This window comes from Zea mays, chromosome 2 (assembly GCF_902167145.1).
Source record: "Zea mays cultivar B73 chromosome 2, Zm-B73-REFERENCE-NAM-5.0, whole genome shotgun sequence".
In the NCBI taxonomy this organism is placed as follows: Eukaryota; Viridiplantae; Streptophyta; class Magnoliopsida; order Poales; family Poaceae; genus Zea; species Zea mays.
The window spans coordinates 199869556-199887041 of NC_050097.1; the positions used below are offsets into that span (position 1 = coordinate 199869556).

General features: G+C 51.1%; 2 protein-coding genes and 1 long non-coding RNA gene across 3 annotated transcripts; 2 read left to right on the forward strand and 1 right to left on the reverse strand.

Moving 5' to 3' along the window:
• Positions 1-4327: 4327 nt before the first annotated feature.
• Positions 4328-6711, forward strand: LOC103647592 (UDP-glucosyltransferase UGT13248). The gene is made up of 2 exons (XM_008672103.3): positions 4328-5076; positions 5752-6711. The coding sequence occupies exons 1-2, from the start codon at positions 4411-4413 to the stop codon at positions 6478-6480; spliced, it is 1395 nt and encodes a 464-aa protein (XP_008670325.1). The 5' UTR covers positions 4328-4410; the 3' UTR covers positions 6481-6711.
• Positions 6712-7492: 781 nt separating this feature from the next.
• Positions 7493-11610, forward strand: LOC118476410 (uncharacterized). Its single transcript, XR_004856406.1, has 2 exons — positions 7493-10859; positions 10999-11610. It is a non-coding gene; the product is annotated as an uncharacterized lncRNA (long non-coding RNA).
• A 1116-nt stretch (positions 11611-12726) lies between these two features.
• On the reverse strand, positions 12727-14194 carry LOC100275961 (uncharacterized). The gene has a single exon (NM_001150408.2). It carries the CDS (start codon positions 14082-14084, stop codon positions 13044-13046), a length of 1041 nt encoding a protein of 346 aa, NP_001143880.2. The 5' UTR covers positions 14085-14194; the 3' UTR covers positions 12727-13043.
• Positions 14195-17486: the final 3292 nt, after the last annotated feature.

The following is a 17486-nucleotide window of genomic DNA, read 5'->3' on the forward strand; positions in this document are numbered from 1 at the left end:
ACGCTCGAGGGGCGAGGACAAGTACAAAGAGCCAGAGGCCCGAAGCGCGGATGGTGGCGGTGACCCCGTCGGCGACGGGGACTTCTCGAGCCGCCTCCACCTAGGCACCGACGGCAGGGGCCATCAGCCCTCCGGCAGATCCCCACTCAAATCCTCCCGGACGAGTGGGGCACCGACCTCCGCGGGGAGGCGCCATACCGGCGCAAAGGCAGGACCACCCCAGAACACGAACGCCGCCCTAGCAGCGCGCGACATCTTGGGCGGTCCTCCCGTGCACACGGCGCGGCAGCCGCCTTCCGGCAGGAGGGGCCACCGGGAGCCAAGCCGACGAGCTCGACACGCTGGGACTGACGACGCCCGCCGTCGACCAGCCCCGCCTTGTCGAAGTCCGACCCGCCTGCAGGGCCAGCGAGCGCCCTCTCCCTCGAACGCCGCAGGGGAGGGTGACCCACGAACCCGCACGGGAGGTAGAGCTCCGGCTCAGCCCGGCCTCCACCCCAGCGAGGATGATGAACATCCTTGAAGCTGAGGGTGGGACCAAGATCGCAGCCCAGCTTGCTTCTCCCCACCCAGGGGCTGGTGGTCGCCGTCTCGGGTGACCGCCGGCGAAGGGGTGCAGCCGGGCTGGCTGATGAAAATCCTTGAAGCCGAACGATGGCTGAAAGGTATCAACTCCCACGGAGTTGCGTTCCTCCAACGATGAGGCGAAAAGACGGCGGGTATCCCCCATCCGGGGGCTTGGAAGGTGGAAAGACACGATGCATAAGGGAGCGCGAAGACATGGTCGCCTTCCAAAAGGGGCCGCCCTCCTTTTAAAGGTGACTCTCCCTACTTGCGCCCCCGACCGTCGCGGGCTGAGTCTTCTCCAACACACTCCAAGGTCCCCCCCCTACGGCGCGGGGGCTGGGTCCCACACGTCATGCAAACCGACTCAGAGCAGAAGAAGCCAAATAACCGCGCGCGGTGCGCACGACCGCCCAGCGGTTACAAGTGACCCTCCACTTTTGCCCAGACCAACGGGCGAAAGAGGCGGGCAGCCATGCAGGCGGCATGCAACCGCGCCAAGTAGATGCCCTTCTCCGACTCCCGACACGCCCAGCCTGGAGGCCCAGGCCCACGTGTCATGCAACCGGCGCGCCGACTGCTTCGTGCATGCAACTGCACCGCCACTTGCGCCACCGCCGCGCCTCCTCGACTGCGGAACCAATACCGCGACTCGAGGCGACCCAGCGCACGACCCAGCAGCGCCAGCCTGGCGCGGCGGTCAGTGCGGCCAAAAATGGACCGGCAGTAATGACGGTGGCAGGCGGGCAGGAGCAGCAGTCACGTCGTCAACCAAGCTCACATCCCATCCAGGGGCAGCGAGAGAACCCTCTCTCACGGCGTGAAGACAACGCACACGTGTTCCGTTCCTCGAACGGCTCACGCACGCGCAACGACCGCCCCGCCAACCACTCGCCCCGTCGCATTAACTCCGCGGTGGGACAGGCGGCGCCTCTGGCAGGAGAAGCGGGCGACGCTTCGCCTTCGCCATAATGACCGCGCCAGTAAAGGTACGCCGCGTCGTTCGATTTCGTATCCTTTTCCTTTTTTTCCTCTTTCTCTCTCTCTTGCAACAGGGACCGAGAAAGGGGGATACCCCGAAAAGGATCCTTCCCCGTGAAGGAACCAGGCTCCGAGCCTCCCTACTGATCAGAGGTTCGAAGGCTGGCCCCCCGAAGGGTTCGACAGCCGCCTCAGATCGCGTGGGCCCTACACCCACTACTGGTCAGAGGTTCGAAGGCCGGCCCCCCAAAGGGTTCCACGGCCGCCTCAGGCTACTCGGGCTCCGCGCCCATTACTGATCAGGGGTTCGAAGGCTGGCCCCCGAAGGGTTCACAGCCGCCTCAGACGCCAAGCGAGGGATGACCATGGGTACGTTCGATACATAACCAAGGCTCGGTCTGCGCTCCCGAGGTACCCTAGGACATTTCCGAGACCAGCGGGAACGATCTTGTAATGGAATCCCATCAGAGGGAGGCATCGAGCCCTCGGACCCCGTCGCCAGGGGACTGGGTCCGGCAGATCACCCGCAGGTACTTTTGGGCGTGCCTCTGGGCCCCTAGCCGACCCCTAACGAACGGGGCACGGACGTCCACTCGGATTACCCGCTTGCAGCTCACCGGAGACACCATGTTCGGCGCCCATCGAGGGCAACATGGTGCTTTCCCCCCCCTCCTCCTTGCGGAAAGGCGACGCAGAGGCGTATGTAAAAAAGCCGAGTCTGTCCCTGATCGCCCTCTCGCCCTGTGCAGAGGCTCGGGGGCTGCTCTCGCAAACCCGTCTCCGGCCGAACCGTTGACAGCGTCAACATAGCAGCCCGAGAACTTGGGACCCGACTGTACACCCGGGCTACGGCCAGCTCGCATGAGGGAACAACCAGACCAGCCGAAGCATTACGCGAGGCATTAAGACCTCGAAGGAGTGAAACCACTCCTCCGAGGCCTTGGGGGCTACACCCGGCGGGTGCGCTCACGCGCACCCACCGGAACAAAATGCAACCGAGAAAGGCTGGTCCCCTTGCAAAAAAGTGCGACGAAAGCCTCCAAGCGAGTGCTAACACTCCCTTCGAGGCTCGGGGGCTACTGTCGGGGACCATAATTAGGGGTACCCTCAAGACTCATAATTCTCAGCTGGTAACCCCCATCAGCATAAAGCTGCTAAGGCCTGATGGGTGCGATTAAGTCAGGGATCAGTCCATTCGAGCGACTCGATCACGCCTCGCTCGAGCCTAGCCTTGGACAAGGGCAGCCGACCCCGGGGGATTTCCGTCTCGCCCGAGGCCCCCCTCCAACGGCGAACATATTTCCGGCTCGTCCGAGGCCCTGCCTTCACTAAGAAGCAACCCTGACTAAATCGCCGCACCTACCGACCAAGTTGCAGGAGCATTTAATGCAAAGGTGGCCTGACACCTTTATCCTGACGCGCGCCTCCCGACAGAGCCGAAGTGACCGCCGTCACTTCGCCGCTCCACTGACCGGCCTGACAGAAGGACAGCGCCGCCTGCGCCACTCCGACTGCGGTGCCATTTGACAGATTGAGGCTGACAAGCGGTCAGGCCCTGCCGAAGGCACCATAGGAAGCTCCGCTTCGCCCGACCCAGGGCTCGGACTCGGGCTAAGTCCCGGAAGACGGCGAACTCCGCTCCGCCCGACCCAGGGCTCGGACTCGGGCTAAGTCCGGGAAGACAGCGAACTCCGCTCCGCCCGACCTAGGGCTCGGACTCGGGCTAAGTCCCGGAAGACGGCGAACTCCGCTCCGCCCGACCCAGGGCTCGGACTCGAGCTAAGTCCCGGAAGATGGCGAACTCCGCTCCGCCCGACCCAGGGCTCGGACTCGGGCTAAGTCCCGGAAGACGGCGAACTCCACTCCGCCCGACCCAGGGCTCGGACTCGGGCTAAGTCCCGGAAGACGGCGAACTCCGCTTCGCCCGACCCCAGGGCTCGGACTCCGCCCTGGCCTCAGCCGACGACCTCCGCCTCGCCCGACCCAGGGGCTCGGACTCAGCCTCGGCCACAGAAGACAGACTCGACCTCGGCTTCGGAGGAGCCTCCACGTCGCCTAACCTAGGGCACAGGCCAGCCACGTCAACAGGAGGCGTCATCATCACCCTACCCCGAGCTGACTCGGGCCGCAGGGAACAAGACCGGCGTCCCATCTGGCTAGCTCAGCCAGATAGGCAATGATGGTGCCCCGCATGCTCTGTGACGACGGCAGCTCTCAGCCCCCTTACGGAAGCAAGAGGACGTCAGCAAGGACCCAACCGCTCCGACAGCTGTCCCTCCGCCATGCTCCATCGCTCCTCCGACGGCCACGACATCACACCAGCTGGGTGTCAAAATCTCTCCGGCTGCCACGACGGCATGTACTTAGGGCGCTAGCTCTCCTCCGCTAGACACGTAACACTCTGCTACACCCCCCATTGTACACCTGGATCCTCTCCTTACGCCTATAAAAGGAAGGACCAGGGCCCTCTTAGAGAGGGTTGGCCGCGCGGGGACGATGACGAGACAGGCGCTCGCTTGGGGCCGCTCGCTCCCTCTCCCACGTGGACGCTTGTAACCCCCTACTGGAAGCGCACCCGACCTAGGCGCGGGACGAACACGAAGGCCGCGGGATTCCCACCTCTCTCACGCCGGTCTCCGGCCGCCTCGCTCTCCCCCTTCGCGCTCGCCCTCGCGCTCGACCCATCTGGGCTGGGGCACGCGACGACACTCACTCGTCGGCCCAAGGGACCCCGGTCTCGAAACGCCGACAATAGTATACTATGGCCTTATGCATTCCATCACCGTTGTTTAAAAAAACTAGCAAGGCCTGCTGTTGTATCTGCACTGCCCGCAGGCCGCAGCGCACGCAGCTAAGTGAGCAGCCATGGCAGAGCGAGTTTCACAGCACATCGTCCACGTTCTCTTGCTCCCGAACCCGACCCAAGGCCACATCAACCCGATCCTCGAGTTCGGCAAGCGCCTCGCCGCGCACCGCGGCGTCCAGTGCACTCTCGCCGTGACCCGGTTCGTGCTCAGCAAGAGCGGCCAATCGTCCGCCGGTGGCGCCGTCCACATCGCCCCCATCTCCGACGGCTGCGACCGCGGCGGCTACGGCGAGGCCGGCGGGATCGAGGCGTGCACGGCCCGGCTGGAGTCGGCCGGGTCGGCGACCGTGGGCGAGCTCCTCCGGTCCAAGGCGGAGCGGGGGCGGCCGGTGCGCGCGCTGGTGTACGACGCGTTCCTGCCGTGGGCGCAGCGGGTGGGGCGGCGGCACGGCGCCGCGTGCGCGGCCTTCTTTACGCAGCCGTGCGCGGTGGACGTGGCGTATGGGCACGCCTGGGCCGGGCGGGTGGAGCCGCCGCTCCCGCTCGGCGAGGAGCAGCTCGAGCCGCTGCCCGGGCTCCCGGGCGGGCTCAGGCCGTGCGATCTGCCGACGTTCCTGACCGATAAGGACGATCGCGCCTACCTGGACCTGCTGGTGAGCCAGTTCGTCGATCTGGACACGGCCGACCATGTCTTGGTCAACTCGTTCTACGAGTTGCAGCCTCAGGTGCGTGCGTACTCCACTGCCAAGCTCCTCGTAATAAAGGGCTGTTTGGTTTCTAGGGACTAATTTTTAGTCCCTATAATTTATTTTATTTAGTTCCAAAAGTGCCAAATATAGTAACTAAAACTCTATTTTAGTTTCTATATTTAGCAATTTATACACTAAAATGAAATAAAATGTAGGGACTAAACATTAGTCTCTATAAACCAAACACCCCCTAAGTCGTTGCCAGTAGGGATCAGGCTAGCTGCAGCGCCATCCGCTACACCTGCGCTCCCCTTTCCCTGTAGCGATTTAGAGCGACGCTCACGCTGCAGCGGCGCACCCTAAACGGCTCCCTACGTGCTACAGGCGTAGGGGAGGACGCGCACGTCCCCCAGATCAAGGGGAGCACTGTAGCGCCCCCTTGCACAGTGCTCCCCTATTTAATAGTTGAACAAAAATAGAAATAAAAGATGAATAGGGGTAGATAATAATATTTTATAGTTGTAGTGGAGTATAGGGGGATAATATAGGGGAAACCGTTGCGGGAGATGAAAATTTAGGAGTGAAATGTTGATGATGTGACGCAAAAAAACGATATAGGGGGGAAAATTTAGGGGGAACGCTTGCGGATAGCCTCAGAGTACGTGCGGTCAGTGTGACTGAACTGATGCTCGCCGCTCGCGTGTCGCAAAGGAATCGGACTACATGGCGTCGACCTGGAGAGCCAAGACGGTGGGTCCAGCGGTCCCGTCGGCGTACCTCGACAACCGGCTGCCGGACGACACATCCTACGGCTTCCACCTCTACACGCCTATGACGGAGACGACGAAGGCCTGGCTGGACGCTAGGCCCGCGCGCTCGGTCGTGTACGCCTCTTTAGGCAGCATCGCCAAGCCAGACGCGGCTCAGACGGCGGAGATGGCGGAGGGGCTGTACGGCAGCGGCAAGGCCTTCCTGTGGGTCGTCAGGGCCTCGGAGAGCGCGAAGCTACCTGAAAACTTCGCCGGCAGGACCACCGAGGAGAGGGGCCTCGTCGTGACATGGAGCCCTCAGCTCGAGGTGCTGGCGCACCCGGCTGTGGGGTGCTTCGTGACGCACTGCGGGTGGAACTCGACGATGGAGGCGCTGGGTGCCGGCGTGCCGATGGTGGCCATGCCGCAGTGGTCGGACCAGACCATGAACGCCAAGTACATCGAGGACGTGTGGCGCGTAGGCGTGCGAGTGCGCCCGGACGGGAGAGGCGTGGTGAGGAAGGAGGAGCTCGAGAGGTGCGTGAGGGAGGTGATGGAAGGAGAGAGGAGCTTGGACTACATCCGGAACGCTGCCGGCTGGAAGGAGAAGGCCAGGAGTGCCATGAGCGAAGGCGGCAGCTCCGACAAGAACGTCCTAGATTTCCTTGGCGCGCTTGGACTGAAAAAATAAATGGCCGGGGCAGATGTCTTTGGGACTTGCTTGTTTCAGCGCCCCCTCTTCAGTTATTGTTCTCTTTCCTGGGCCCTTGTTGTTGTGGAATAATGTGCGGCGTTGGCTGCAAGGTAAAATCAGTTGTGACAGTGAAGCTAATTTACTGAAACTGATATGTAGGGGTGAAAACGGGTAGGGTACCCGAAACGGGTACCGGATACGGATACTGATTCGGGACCATTTTTCGGATACGGATACGGGTATTTTTTAGATTCGGGACGGATACGGGTAATACCCGGATAGTATGGCTTCGGATTCGGATCGGATACGGAGCGAGTACTACCCGGTAAATACCCGGATATTCGGGTCGGATACGGGTATCCGGAATTCGGGTACCCGTTTTTTCTTTTTCTGCATAATAATATAGTTATAAAATCATAACTTTTACATATGAAATCGGATGAAGATAAAATTTATATGAAAATTGTAGAGCTCGAAGAGATCTATAACTTTGTAGTACATCACATTTTTGTTTAAACATATCTTTAGGCCAAAATCATTAAAATAATGTCTAAATTTATATCAAAATAATAGACTTTATCATTTTCATGTGGGGACTTAAGATTATATCCATGTGGGAACTTAGGATTATCTTTTTATAAACTATTTATTAATATTGGTAACTTATTTGCAATTTTCGGTCGACGCTACAATATTTTTATGAATTTAATTGTATTTTGATGATTTTCTACAACAAGAAATTAATAATACACCAAATAGCCTAAAAAATTCATGAATTTTTACGGGGACACAACATATATCCACATATAGTTCTCAAAAACATTTGGACTATAAAATCCACAAGATGTTGGTGTTTCTTCCATTCTACTCCCACTTATTGCGTGAGTTACATGTGAAATCATTTTATGTATCGAAGTTTCAACATAATTAATATTTCACTTATCATTTTCATGTGGCGATTTGAGGTTTTATTTGAATAGAATGTTTATTTGTTTTGGTAAGCTTTTGTAAATGTGGAAAACATAAAAGTTATATTTCTGGAGTAGCTTTGCCAGTTTTATTTGTTTCAGTTATTTCACATCGTTGCTGTTTCTCAATGAATGTTGTTAGTTTCTTAGTTTTTATGGGTGTTACAGCTTAGAGTCTGAGGAACAGGACTTTGTTCAACAAATGAGGCTAAAAATTAATTTCAATCTAGCGAAAATAAATAGTGGCTGTACAATGATGTTGATCTTTCCCTTGGTGCACAATGATAGTGCGGTGGTTCGTCAGTGAGTGGTGGTAACAGCCACCTGCGTTTGAAATCCTAGCTTGCACAAAACAGATACCCATACCCTCACTGCTACACACACAAAAAGTGGCAGGGAGCTGGCCTGTGGTAACGTTGTTGTCCTACCAGCAGCAGCAGATAATGGCAGTGGTCACTGGCCTGGTTTATGGTGCGGCAGGCGAGGCCTGGGTTGTTTTAAAAAAACTTTTCCTTAATATTGATTCAATGACTTTGAAAAACTTAATCTTGGAATGTGGTCAGAATTATCATTTTTCTCCTGTCTGCCAAACTTCCAATTAATTGTTCCGATCATTGCTGTTAAAAGAGTATGGAGACATACACCTTTGATTTATCTCTTGTATTTGTTAAACAAAAAAATGCAATTTAATATGCTCATCTTTATGTACCCTTTTGAGTAGCACTAACCGGAAAGGCTGAAACACCTGGTAATCCTTATATGCAAGGTTAGAGACTTGTGTGCAACTCGTGTAAATTATGTAATAATGATAATTGATAATACTTCTGATAGTCAGTTCATCTGTTTCTTCTAGTTGAAGTACGATTATGGGCTTATTGCCTTATCTATGAAAGCTTGATGTTTTTAATTGACAAGTGACACATAACCTAGCTTAGGAACATTATGGATTGCACTGGTCCATAGTTATTGCATTTCGTGTCCAAGTTGTTGCAGCATCCAATAATATTGGTCCATATATGGCTAACATATTCCAGTACCATGCCATGAATATACTGTTCATGATCTTCCATATTATCATTGTTTTGATTTGGCCTTTCATACTGTTATTTTGCTCGTGTGAGCTGAATTGCACAAACATTTAAGTAATAAACATGCAAATACCAATTTTGTTAATCATGTAACAGGTTGACATGCGGGCCCGAATACGCGGGAACAAGGGATACTAGTGATGTGCCTGCAATATCCACAATCAGTTTTGGTTTCTAGCCATGCTTCTGTGACATTGAGGTGTAATGATAACATGGTTTAGTTTGCCCGTGTTCTGTTTTTGATAGGTGAGGGGAACTCACAACACACGTGGCTTCAATTGATGAGGGGAGTGCATTCCTGTCTACATTCTATACATTTGATATTCCCTCTGTTTTAAATGTTTGACGTTTTGTTACTATGATCTGTGCGTGTAGCAAAAGTTAATCTATGGCCCGTTTGGTTTAGCCGTAGATTCCTGAAAATCTAATTCTAGCCGTGAAAGTTGTGGCGAGATGACTGTTGTGTTGTGGAAAAACTAAAATATGTTTGGTCAAAATAACTAATATGAATGATAAAAATCTGAGATAGAAGGTGATTCTGAATTGAACTAGAGGACTCTATAGATTTTCATGAATTTATTCTACTCATTTGGTTGAAATTCCGGAATTTTGGCAGCGAATTTGGTTCAAAAAACTGAACCAAATACACCCTATGTCTGTTCCTGAATGTAAGAGGAACTGAGAGCACACCGATAGTTTGAATTGATGAGAGGTATATCTCAATGTTGGCCTCTAACCTGACTTTTGGAAAAAGGTGTTTCCTGAACACTTTCTGCTACTACTTTGAAAAGGCAGTTTTTAGACCAATTCGAAAACATCTTATTTTTTTTGCTGCTTATCCAAGTTTGATATATTAGTGAAGCGATATAAATATAAATTAAAATGGAATAAAAAATTATCAAATGTTACAATAAAATCTTTTTCGTCCGCATTTTGCTTGCTTTCCGGAGAAGTTCCATCATACGATGGCCTCTAAAGTTGTCTTTCCAGAGAAGTTCCATCATTCCCCATCTGTTCAGGTGGTGTGACTTGTAAATGCTGCTTTGTCTTGAACTGAACCTGTGGACCCTTTCAGCAAAATAGTTCATATCTTTTTCTTTATTAAACTAAAATCACATGATAACAAAGATTTCAGATTAGCTATGCACATTTTTTACTTAAGTGTGTAAATAATTGCTGAACCTGCGTTTTGGCTAAGAAAAATCACTGCATGTTATGCAATGTGTTACATTTGTTATTTAAAATAAAAAAATATATTTACAATGTTCTGCAGATCAATGGAAAAAGGTGAGCTATCATCCGGTATTATGTTGTTATATAAATAAATCAATAGAAAAAATGTAATCAGGTGCTAGGGTAGCTAGCATTTTTTTAAGATGTTTGGCAGAGCTTCATCAGTTCCAAATCCACACAGGTCTACTATAGAGCAGCTCTACTAGTTTGTTCGTTTCATGCAAGTGTTCAATACACTATTTAGCACATTGAAAGTGTTCAATACACTATTTAGCACATTTGTATTAGTAGTTAGCTTTTCGCTATTAATGCAGGATCTTACTTATCTCTCTCACAAAGTTTCTTGGTTCTTGTGTCTAAATTTGGCGGTAAATTTACAGTCCGCTTCTCTTCTCTTCTTTTTCATCCATCTCAGCATTTAGCTAGCTTCTAACCTCTTAATTATACTTACTCTTAGAGCAAGCTTAATAACGCAACCTATAGTGAGCTTTATAAGAGCAAGTTTAACAATAGTGCCTATGGTGGGCTTAAAACCTCTATAGCCATCAATAAAACATTCATATAATGGTGTTAACTATAAGGTTGACTCTTAGATTACTATTTTGTCTTTTTGTCTTTTATCTTTTTATTTTGGAGCTCGTGTAGCAGCTGACTCTTGTATAAGAGCCCACTTCTCCTAATTTTTTATCTCTCTCTTCCACGTAAGAAAAAATGTCGTGTAAGCAGGCCTGTAGCTATAATAACTCTCTCACGATAAAAACTGCACATTTAATACTTCGTCAAACTCTTTCTTTTATAGAGTCTAGCTACTAGTGAGTAATCTGATTTTCTCTCTCTTTATTTCTCTTTCTTTCACATCATTATAATTTGGTATATCATCCCTTGCAGCCCATCTACATCATCTTATTATATTTGTTCTTAGACTATCTCTAACAGATTTTCTATACTTTGCAAACAATGTAATCTACAGTACAAAACAGTACTTTGCACGACCTGCTGGAGATGACCTTAGTGATAACATATGCTACCTATTATACCACGATAGCGCCTCTTTGGTATCGCTGCAAACAATGCAAGGGCAACTAAGGTAGTGTTTAGTTTTGTAGTATGGTTTTGGAGTGGCTTCGCTTTTAATTTATTGTTGTTATTATTGTTTGGATTGATTCTATATAGCATGGAGTGGTTCTAAAAATGAAAAATTATGCTCAAATGTTGAACCATTTTAGCTTCTCAAAATCTTTTGGATGGAGCCGCTAGCGGGAACGAAGCCATTCTATCCCAAGTGGCTTCGAAACCAAACGCTACGTAAGTTAACACATTGGCCAATATTGATTCACCGGCTGAACAAGAAGAGGGTGGATTTCTCGTCACCAATGGAAGACCCAGGCCGTGGAGCGAGGAAGGCAGAAAGCAATCTGGACAGCCTTGTCCTCTGAAGGCTAGGCTGGGCACGCCTCAACCCAGCCCTGTGGATCCACTCCCACCTGAGCGGCTGAGCCTGAGGGTCCAGACTCCAGATCACCGAGCTCACGTGGGCGACGCACCGTCCACAATGCAACCCCACATTTCCGGCCAGGTATCTCGTCGCCTCCCGTCCATAGAAAAGCACGACGTCGCTTGTCGATGGCCCATGGGCGAGAGAGAAGCGTGATGGAGACGTGTGCTGGAATTGAACTGCGGAGAGGGTCGCCGCAGGCAACGTATAGCTCGGCCGGCCACCATTTTCTCCTTCCAGCAGGATATGTACAGCATTTTTATTGTTGTTGTTCTAAGAGCAACTCCAATAAACTCCCTATATTCTTTCTAATATATATAAATAAAGTTTTTTTTATAAAAAATATTCTCGAACATCTTATCTAAATGGCTATCAAAATATAGCCATATTTTATTCCGAGTTTCTCGCTAGCCAAGTATAAATAACGTGAGTGCAAACAAAATATAGAAAGACTACCAGAGATTGAAAAGATATAGAAAGTGACATTTATGCAAATGACTCTTCAAATGGTGATTTAGAGAGTATAATTTAGACTCTTTAGAGAGTATATTTTTTATGTCTTGTTTAGTACTGATTTGGTGACTACGGAATTGGATAGGTGCATGGGGAGAAATATCATTGCTATTCAAAATTTGAATAGCCTTTTAATAGGAAGGGATTTATCTCTCATAGACCCCTCTAAGTCACTGGTCATCAAATCAGCCCTTAGAGAGAGTTAGAGGCACGCTAGAATTTAAGCAGACAGGTAATGATATTACAACCTGATAACTATTTGTTTGAGATGTTTTTCCCCCTTCTTTTGAGTCTTGTATGTAGGGCAGCTAGATGAGATCTGATGCCTGTTTTGGATCGATCAGATATCATCTGAAACGATGAGGGATCTAGGACCGATGGCATCGGTATTTGATTTCAACTCGGTATGGCCGTCAGACGTCAGTTAAAGTTCGCTTTCCTCCTTGGTCTTGGATCACGATCGATGCGGTACGGTTTAAGCCATCGCTCTCATGCACATATGGTGCTACAAGGGTGCATGTGATGCAAGTCATATACAGCTGCTGCTGCCTTTGTTAGCTCATCAATTAATCGTAAACCCTTTCGCTCGTGTATCTCCACTCAAGCACTGAACTAATCCAAGTCGCCGTCCTCGAATCCAGTAACTTAACCCATACACCATCGGCATCGAGTGGCTCGATCGTCTTGACCGCCTTGTAAATTACTCTATCTACAATGATGCATGGTATTATGATAACACGTACAGAAATACCTATTACGAGTTCAGTGCATCTTCCTCCTGCGTCCCGGGCACGCGCATACTGCGTCACCCTCCACTATGGGGCGTCACCGTACCTCACCATCATCGCCGAAATAAACAAGCAAGAAGAAAGAAACCATCAACATTGAACAACAGCATCCCATCTAACCAGCTTTTTAACCTACTTGCTCCAGAAAACACTGGAAATTGCCGTGTCCGAACGTCCATATATATATCTACACGTAAACGTCTCGTATTGGAATACAATATTGTATCGTTCTTGTATGATCCCGGCGTAGTTAGAGAAGAGTGTTACAGCAAAAGCAAATGGTGGTTGAGACGAGCGCTTCAGAGAACAGTGGCGGGGGCGGCGCAACCTTTTTCGTCGATCAGCTTTCGATCGAGGCGGGTGGGTGCGTGCTACGGCCGCTGGTGCAACGGGAGTACGGGACACGTCAGGTTCGGTGCCGGGCGATCGAGTGCACGGCCCCGCGGCGACGGCGACAGCCGACAGCAACGAGCCCTCACCGTCGCCGGGCGTCGTCGGCGCGCCCTCGCGGCTTCGGGGAGAGCACCCAGTGCTGGCCGTGCGGGCGGACGGTGAGCCCCTTGACCTTGGCGAAGAGCGTGACGGCGCGGCGCACGCCGCGGTCGTCGGCGGACGTGAAGTAGTCGTGGCCGAACATGACGCCGCCGGGGCGGAGCACGGCCCAGGCCAGGTTGATGTCGGCCCACGCCGAGTGGAAGTCGTGGCCGGCGTCCACCTCGATGAGGTCGGCGTAGACGCCCCACTCGCAGAGCGCGGCGAGCGCGGACGCCGTGGAGAAGGGCAGCGGCAGGACGACGCGCGCCCCCTCCGCCGCCACGACGTTGGCCATGAACTGCGGCAGCAGCAGCGCGTCGCCGTGCCGCGGCGGCGGCACGTCGCGGCGGAAGCGGTCCCGGAACGCCGGCCAGCCGCGGAAGTCGTCGACGCAGAGGATGGCCGGGGACAGGGACAGGTTCCTGGCCACGGCCGCCATGTGCAGCGCCGACGCGCCCAGGAACGCGCCCAGCTCCACGACCACCGCCGGGCGCACCGCCTCCATGAGCTCCGCGAACACCGCCCCCGTCGACCCCCACCCGCGCGGGCGCGCCGCGGCCGGGCGCAGCAGCGCCGCCGTGCGCTCGGGCGGGAACCCCGCGTAGGGGCTCTCGCCGCCGAAGAGCCTGTCGAGCAGCGTCCGCACCACGGCGTCGCTCGGCACCGGCTCCCCGCACCGCTCCCTGAACCGGAACAGGTCGTGCGGAGGCGACCGCGGGTAGCTCGACGCGGCGGTCCCGTTCGAGTTCGACGACGCCGGGAATAAAGCGTCGGCGTGCGGCCGCGCGATCGTCGTCGCCTGGGACTGGGACTGGGACTGGGACGGTCTCGGTGGCGGCGGCCGGGTGGACGACGACAGGAGGCCCAGCGAGTAGCCCACGGCGAAGACGATCAGGAAGGAGGCGAGCCGCGCCAGGTGCGGCCGCAGCCTGGGCGGCGCGGCGGAAGCGGACGACGCCCCCGCCGGTGGACGTGGCTTCATGCTGGTCGCGCACGCCACAAAGGAGTCTCCTTTGCGCTGCGGCTCTTCTGGAGTGTTGACAGACACCGGGCTTATCGCTCTTTATTCCTCGGTTTAGCTAGAATTTTTATCCAAGGATTAGGCTTTGGATTCTCCGTTATTTATAGTATTTAATAGCTACGGAGAGCTGCAGCTAGCACTAGCAGCGGTTGTTAGCTTAGTTTGGTTTGATATATATATTGCCCCTAGTATTTGGTTGGAGTGAGGATAGTGTAAAACAAGCCAAGATAACCTTTTTTTTTGGATTCCTAAATAAATAAATAAATAGGAGAGGAAACAAGAAAGAGATGTTGGTGAGGGGTGATTGTTCTGGTTGGTGCGTTTTGGGTGGCGAGTCTGATGGCAGTTAGGAGCAGGAACTGAACTTGGAGGAAGCACTAGGAAATTCCAAAAGTAAAGTACATGAAAAGCGAGCGTCAGACTTAGAGGTATGCGATGCAGGCAAGATCTTGGCATGTCAGTGGTGCACTGGGATCTTCGCATGGTACCTGGCTGGCTGCAAGCCCTGCAAGCAGAGCAGCAACCGGACTCTGAAGTCTGGACATGGAAACCGTTGAAACGATCGATCAGTTCGTGCGGCTGTCGCCGTTCAAATTCAGCAACCGTACATTTCCGACCAAGTCTCTGCTGCCTGCCTCACCCTCACACACAGCCTACAGCACCACCGCCTGTTCTCTAGAAGGACGAACAAGTGTCCCACCACCCGTTTCTGGTGCTCAACTCAACCCTTCCCTTGGCTTCTCAACCACCACCGCGACGGCCACACACAGCCTTCTCACGGGCACGGATCAAGCGCCGCCAAGCCTTTCGCTTTCGGGCGGCGAGGAGCGAAGAGGTCGTCGCAGTTGTTGTTGACACAAGCTAAGAATTGGCTGAGGGGAGGGCCGCGGACGATGGCAAGGCGACGTCATGGGGGTGCGATACTCACCCGTGGTCGCTGCTTCGGCTGGTGCGCAAGTAGAATTTGGGAGCCAAGGGTGGTTGCCACGGAGCTGTCGGATCAAGTGCGCGCGCACCTGCAAGCACGGCGACAGTGATCGGTCCGCCGGGCCGATGGGGCAGGCAGCGATCAATCAATGACGCGCGTCGCTGATTCGCCGGGGTGCCTGGCGCTGGAAGAATCTGATTCGGATCACAAACAACCATAGCCTTGCGCTCAGCCCAGCTGTACTGTTTGGGGTCTGGACTGGCCCAGAAACAACTGTTCGGCTGCACAGAAAAGCTTTGAGCCCATTTTCGCGTCTTTAATAATTGGCGGCTCCACTATCTTTGCGCGTTGACTTTTTTCGAAAACTTTCATCACTTGTCTTATTCAAAAATAAAAATTTTTAAGTTAAAACAAACTGCCTTAAGAGATAAAACAAATCACAAAAAACTTATTATTTTTTGAATAAGACGAGAAAAAAAACAGTGTCATATATTTATGAACGGGGAGAGAGTATTATCTTGTTGTTTATTTAACCTTATGGTTAACATGATAAATCTCATTTTTTCTAATTCTGTTATCGAACCCACAATTAACACTTCATTGCATTTATAGGCCTTCAGTCCTTCACAAGACAAGTACTTGAGTGTTACTATAACGAAAACAGTATCGAGCTGAGCCCTATCGAAGAGGTTGGTCTAAGCAAGATATGTTCTTGTTCTGCTTATTCTACTTCAGAACATGGTCAGCCTTGGGTACAACTCAGAGTATATTAAGACTGTCTCCTGCGGGTAGTGTAAAATAAAGAACATGTAACTGCAAATGACACTGTTTACAGAGTGAAGTTTGAAATAAGAGATGGGATAAGGAGATGGCTAAAAGAACAAGTGCACTCATTTGATGGCTAAGAGAACGATGCACATGTGAAATGTCAAGGCACTTATTTGATGGCAACTTGTGGAGAGCACCCAGTGTTCAAACTAGCACACTTTTGCTTTAGTCGAGGATAAGTGAAGGACATTGTACATGTGGGCGCAAAAAGGCAATACAACCACTTGATGAAAAATGGCCTTTTGCCATTGTTTTGAGGAGGGCTACTCAACTAATCCATCGAGGATGTTTAAGACCCTTTAATCTATTATAAAGTAGTACATACCCTACATACCCACAATTAACACTTCATTGCATTTTTAGAAGATTCTTTAAAAGATTAGAATATTTGAATAAGCGACCCTCAACATATTTATTCTAAACAACCAAAGATTTGGGCTAAGAATATATGCTTCACCATACAATAACACATATATAAGACTTAAAGAGCACTTCATGGCTTCTCTAAAGAAGACTACTTAGATGCTACTTGATTCTCTTAGGCAATGGTTCGGAGATTCAAGAAGACTTCAAAAGTTCAACTTTGAAGAGCTCGATGCTTAAAAACCAAGATCCTAAGGGTTTCCTCATACACGCAGAAAAAGTATGCCACCTTTCCAACGACTCTTTTAAGTGTGGGGGCTATAAGTACCACCCAAACTAGCTATTCTCAAGGTTGGGATCTTAGAAACATTGCAAAGAAGTTAATTCTTCATTCTTTTGATCTTAGACACCCAAGTGTTTAATAGAATCACTCGGTGATTGACGTAGGTGCTTTGTGAAGTGCTTAGATTGGTTAGACTGCCGCTAGTGCTTGCTCTAGGCCTAGTACTAGTTGATTAGAGTGAGGTTAGACACCCTCAATACCCTCGACGCTTGCACACGTCGTTGTAATTGTATCGAGTGGGGCGAGAGTCTTGCGAGATCACACAAGCCGTGTTTTTGTGGTGTGGTTGTCATCGTGTACCGGAGGAAGCGAGGCCCACAACATTTCAACTGGAAGCTCGATAGTGGAGATGGTGGGGAGCATTCGAGAGAGGCCGCAAGTATAGCACCACTTGCATGTGGAGAAGACCCACGACTATCTACAAAGTTACTCAACCGGGTGATTTGTCCTCACGTGGGCTTCCCTTGCGTAGGGGCACCAACAAGAATTAGTAAGAATCGTGTGTGGTTCTTGATATCTCGATAAAAATACCAGCGCATCAAGGAAAGTTTGTATCTCTATCACATTTAAGCTTATGTATTTATATTATTGCCTTTGGTTATGTGATTTATCATATTAGCTTAGTTTATAGGCTATTTTATAGGACTAGAACTTAGGCCGCAAAACTCCTTTTGTGGTAGGGGTAGAAACACTTAGACAATACCTTAGTTGCAATGGTTTTCTTGGTTATCCATATAAGTTTTGTTTAAAAGATAAAATTAAAGGCTTATATTAGAAGAAAAAATAGAAGTCCTAATTCACCTGGCTTATGTGTTTACGTTCCTTTCACTTGTAACACACAAACGAACACGATCGAATAGATGATAACCAATAATCCAATGCGGTCAGGGGAAACCGTTGC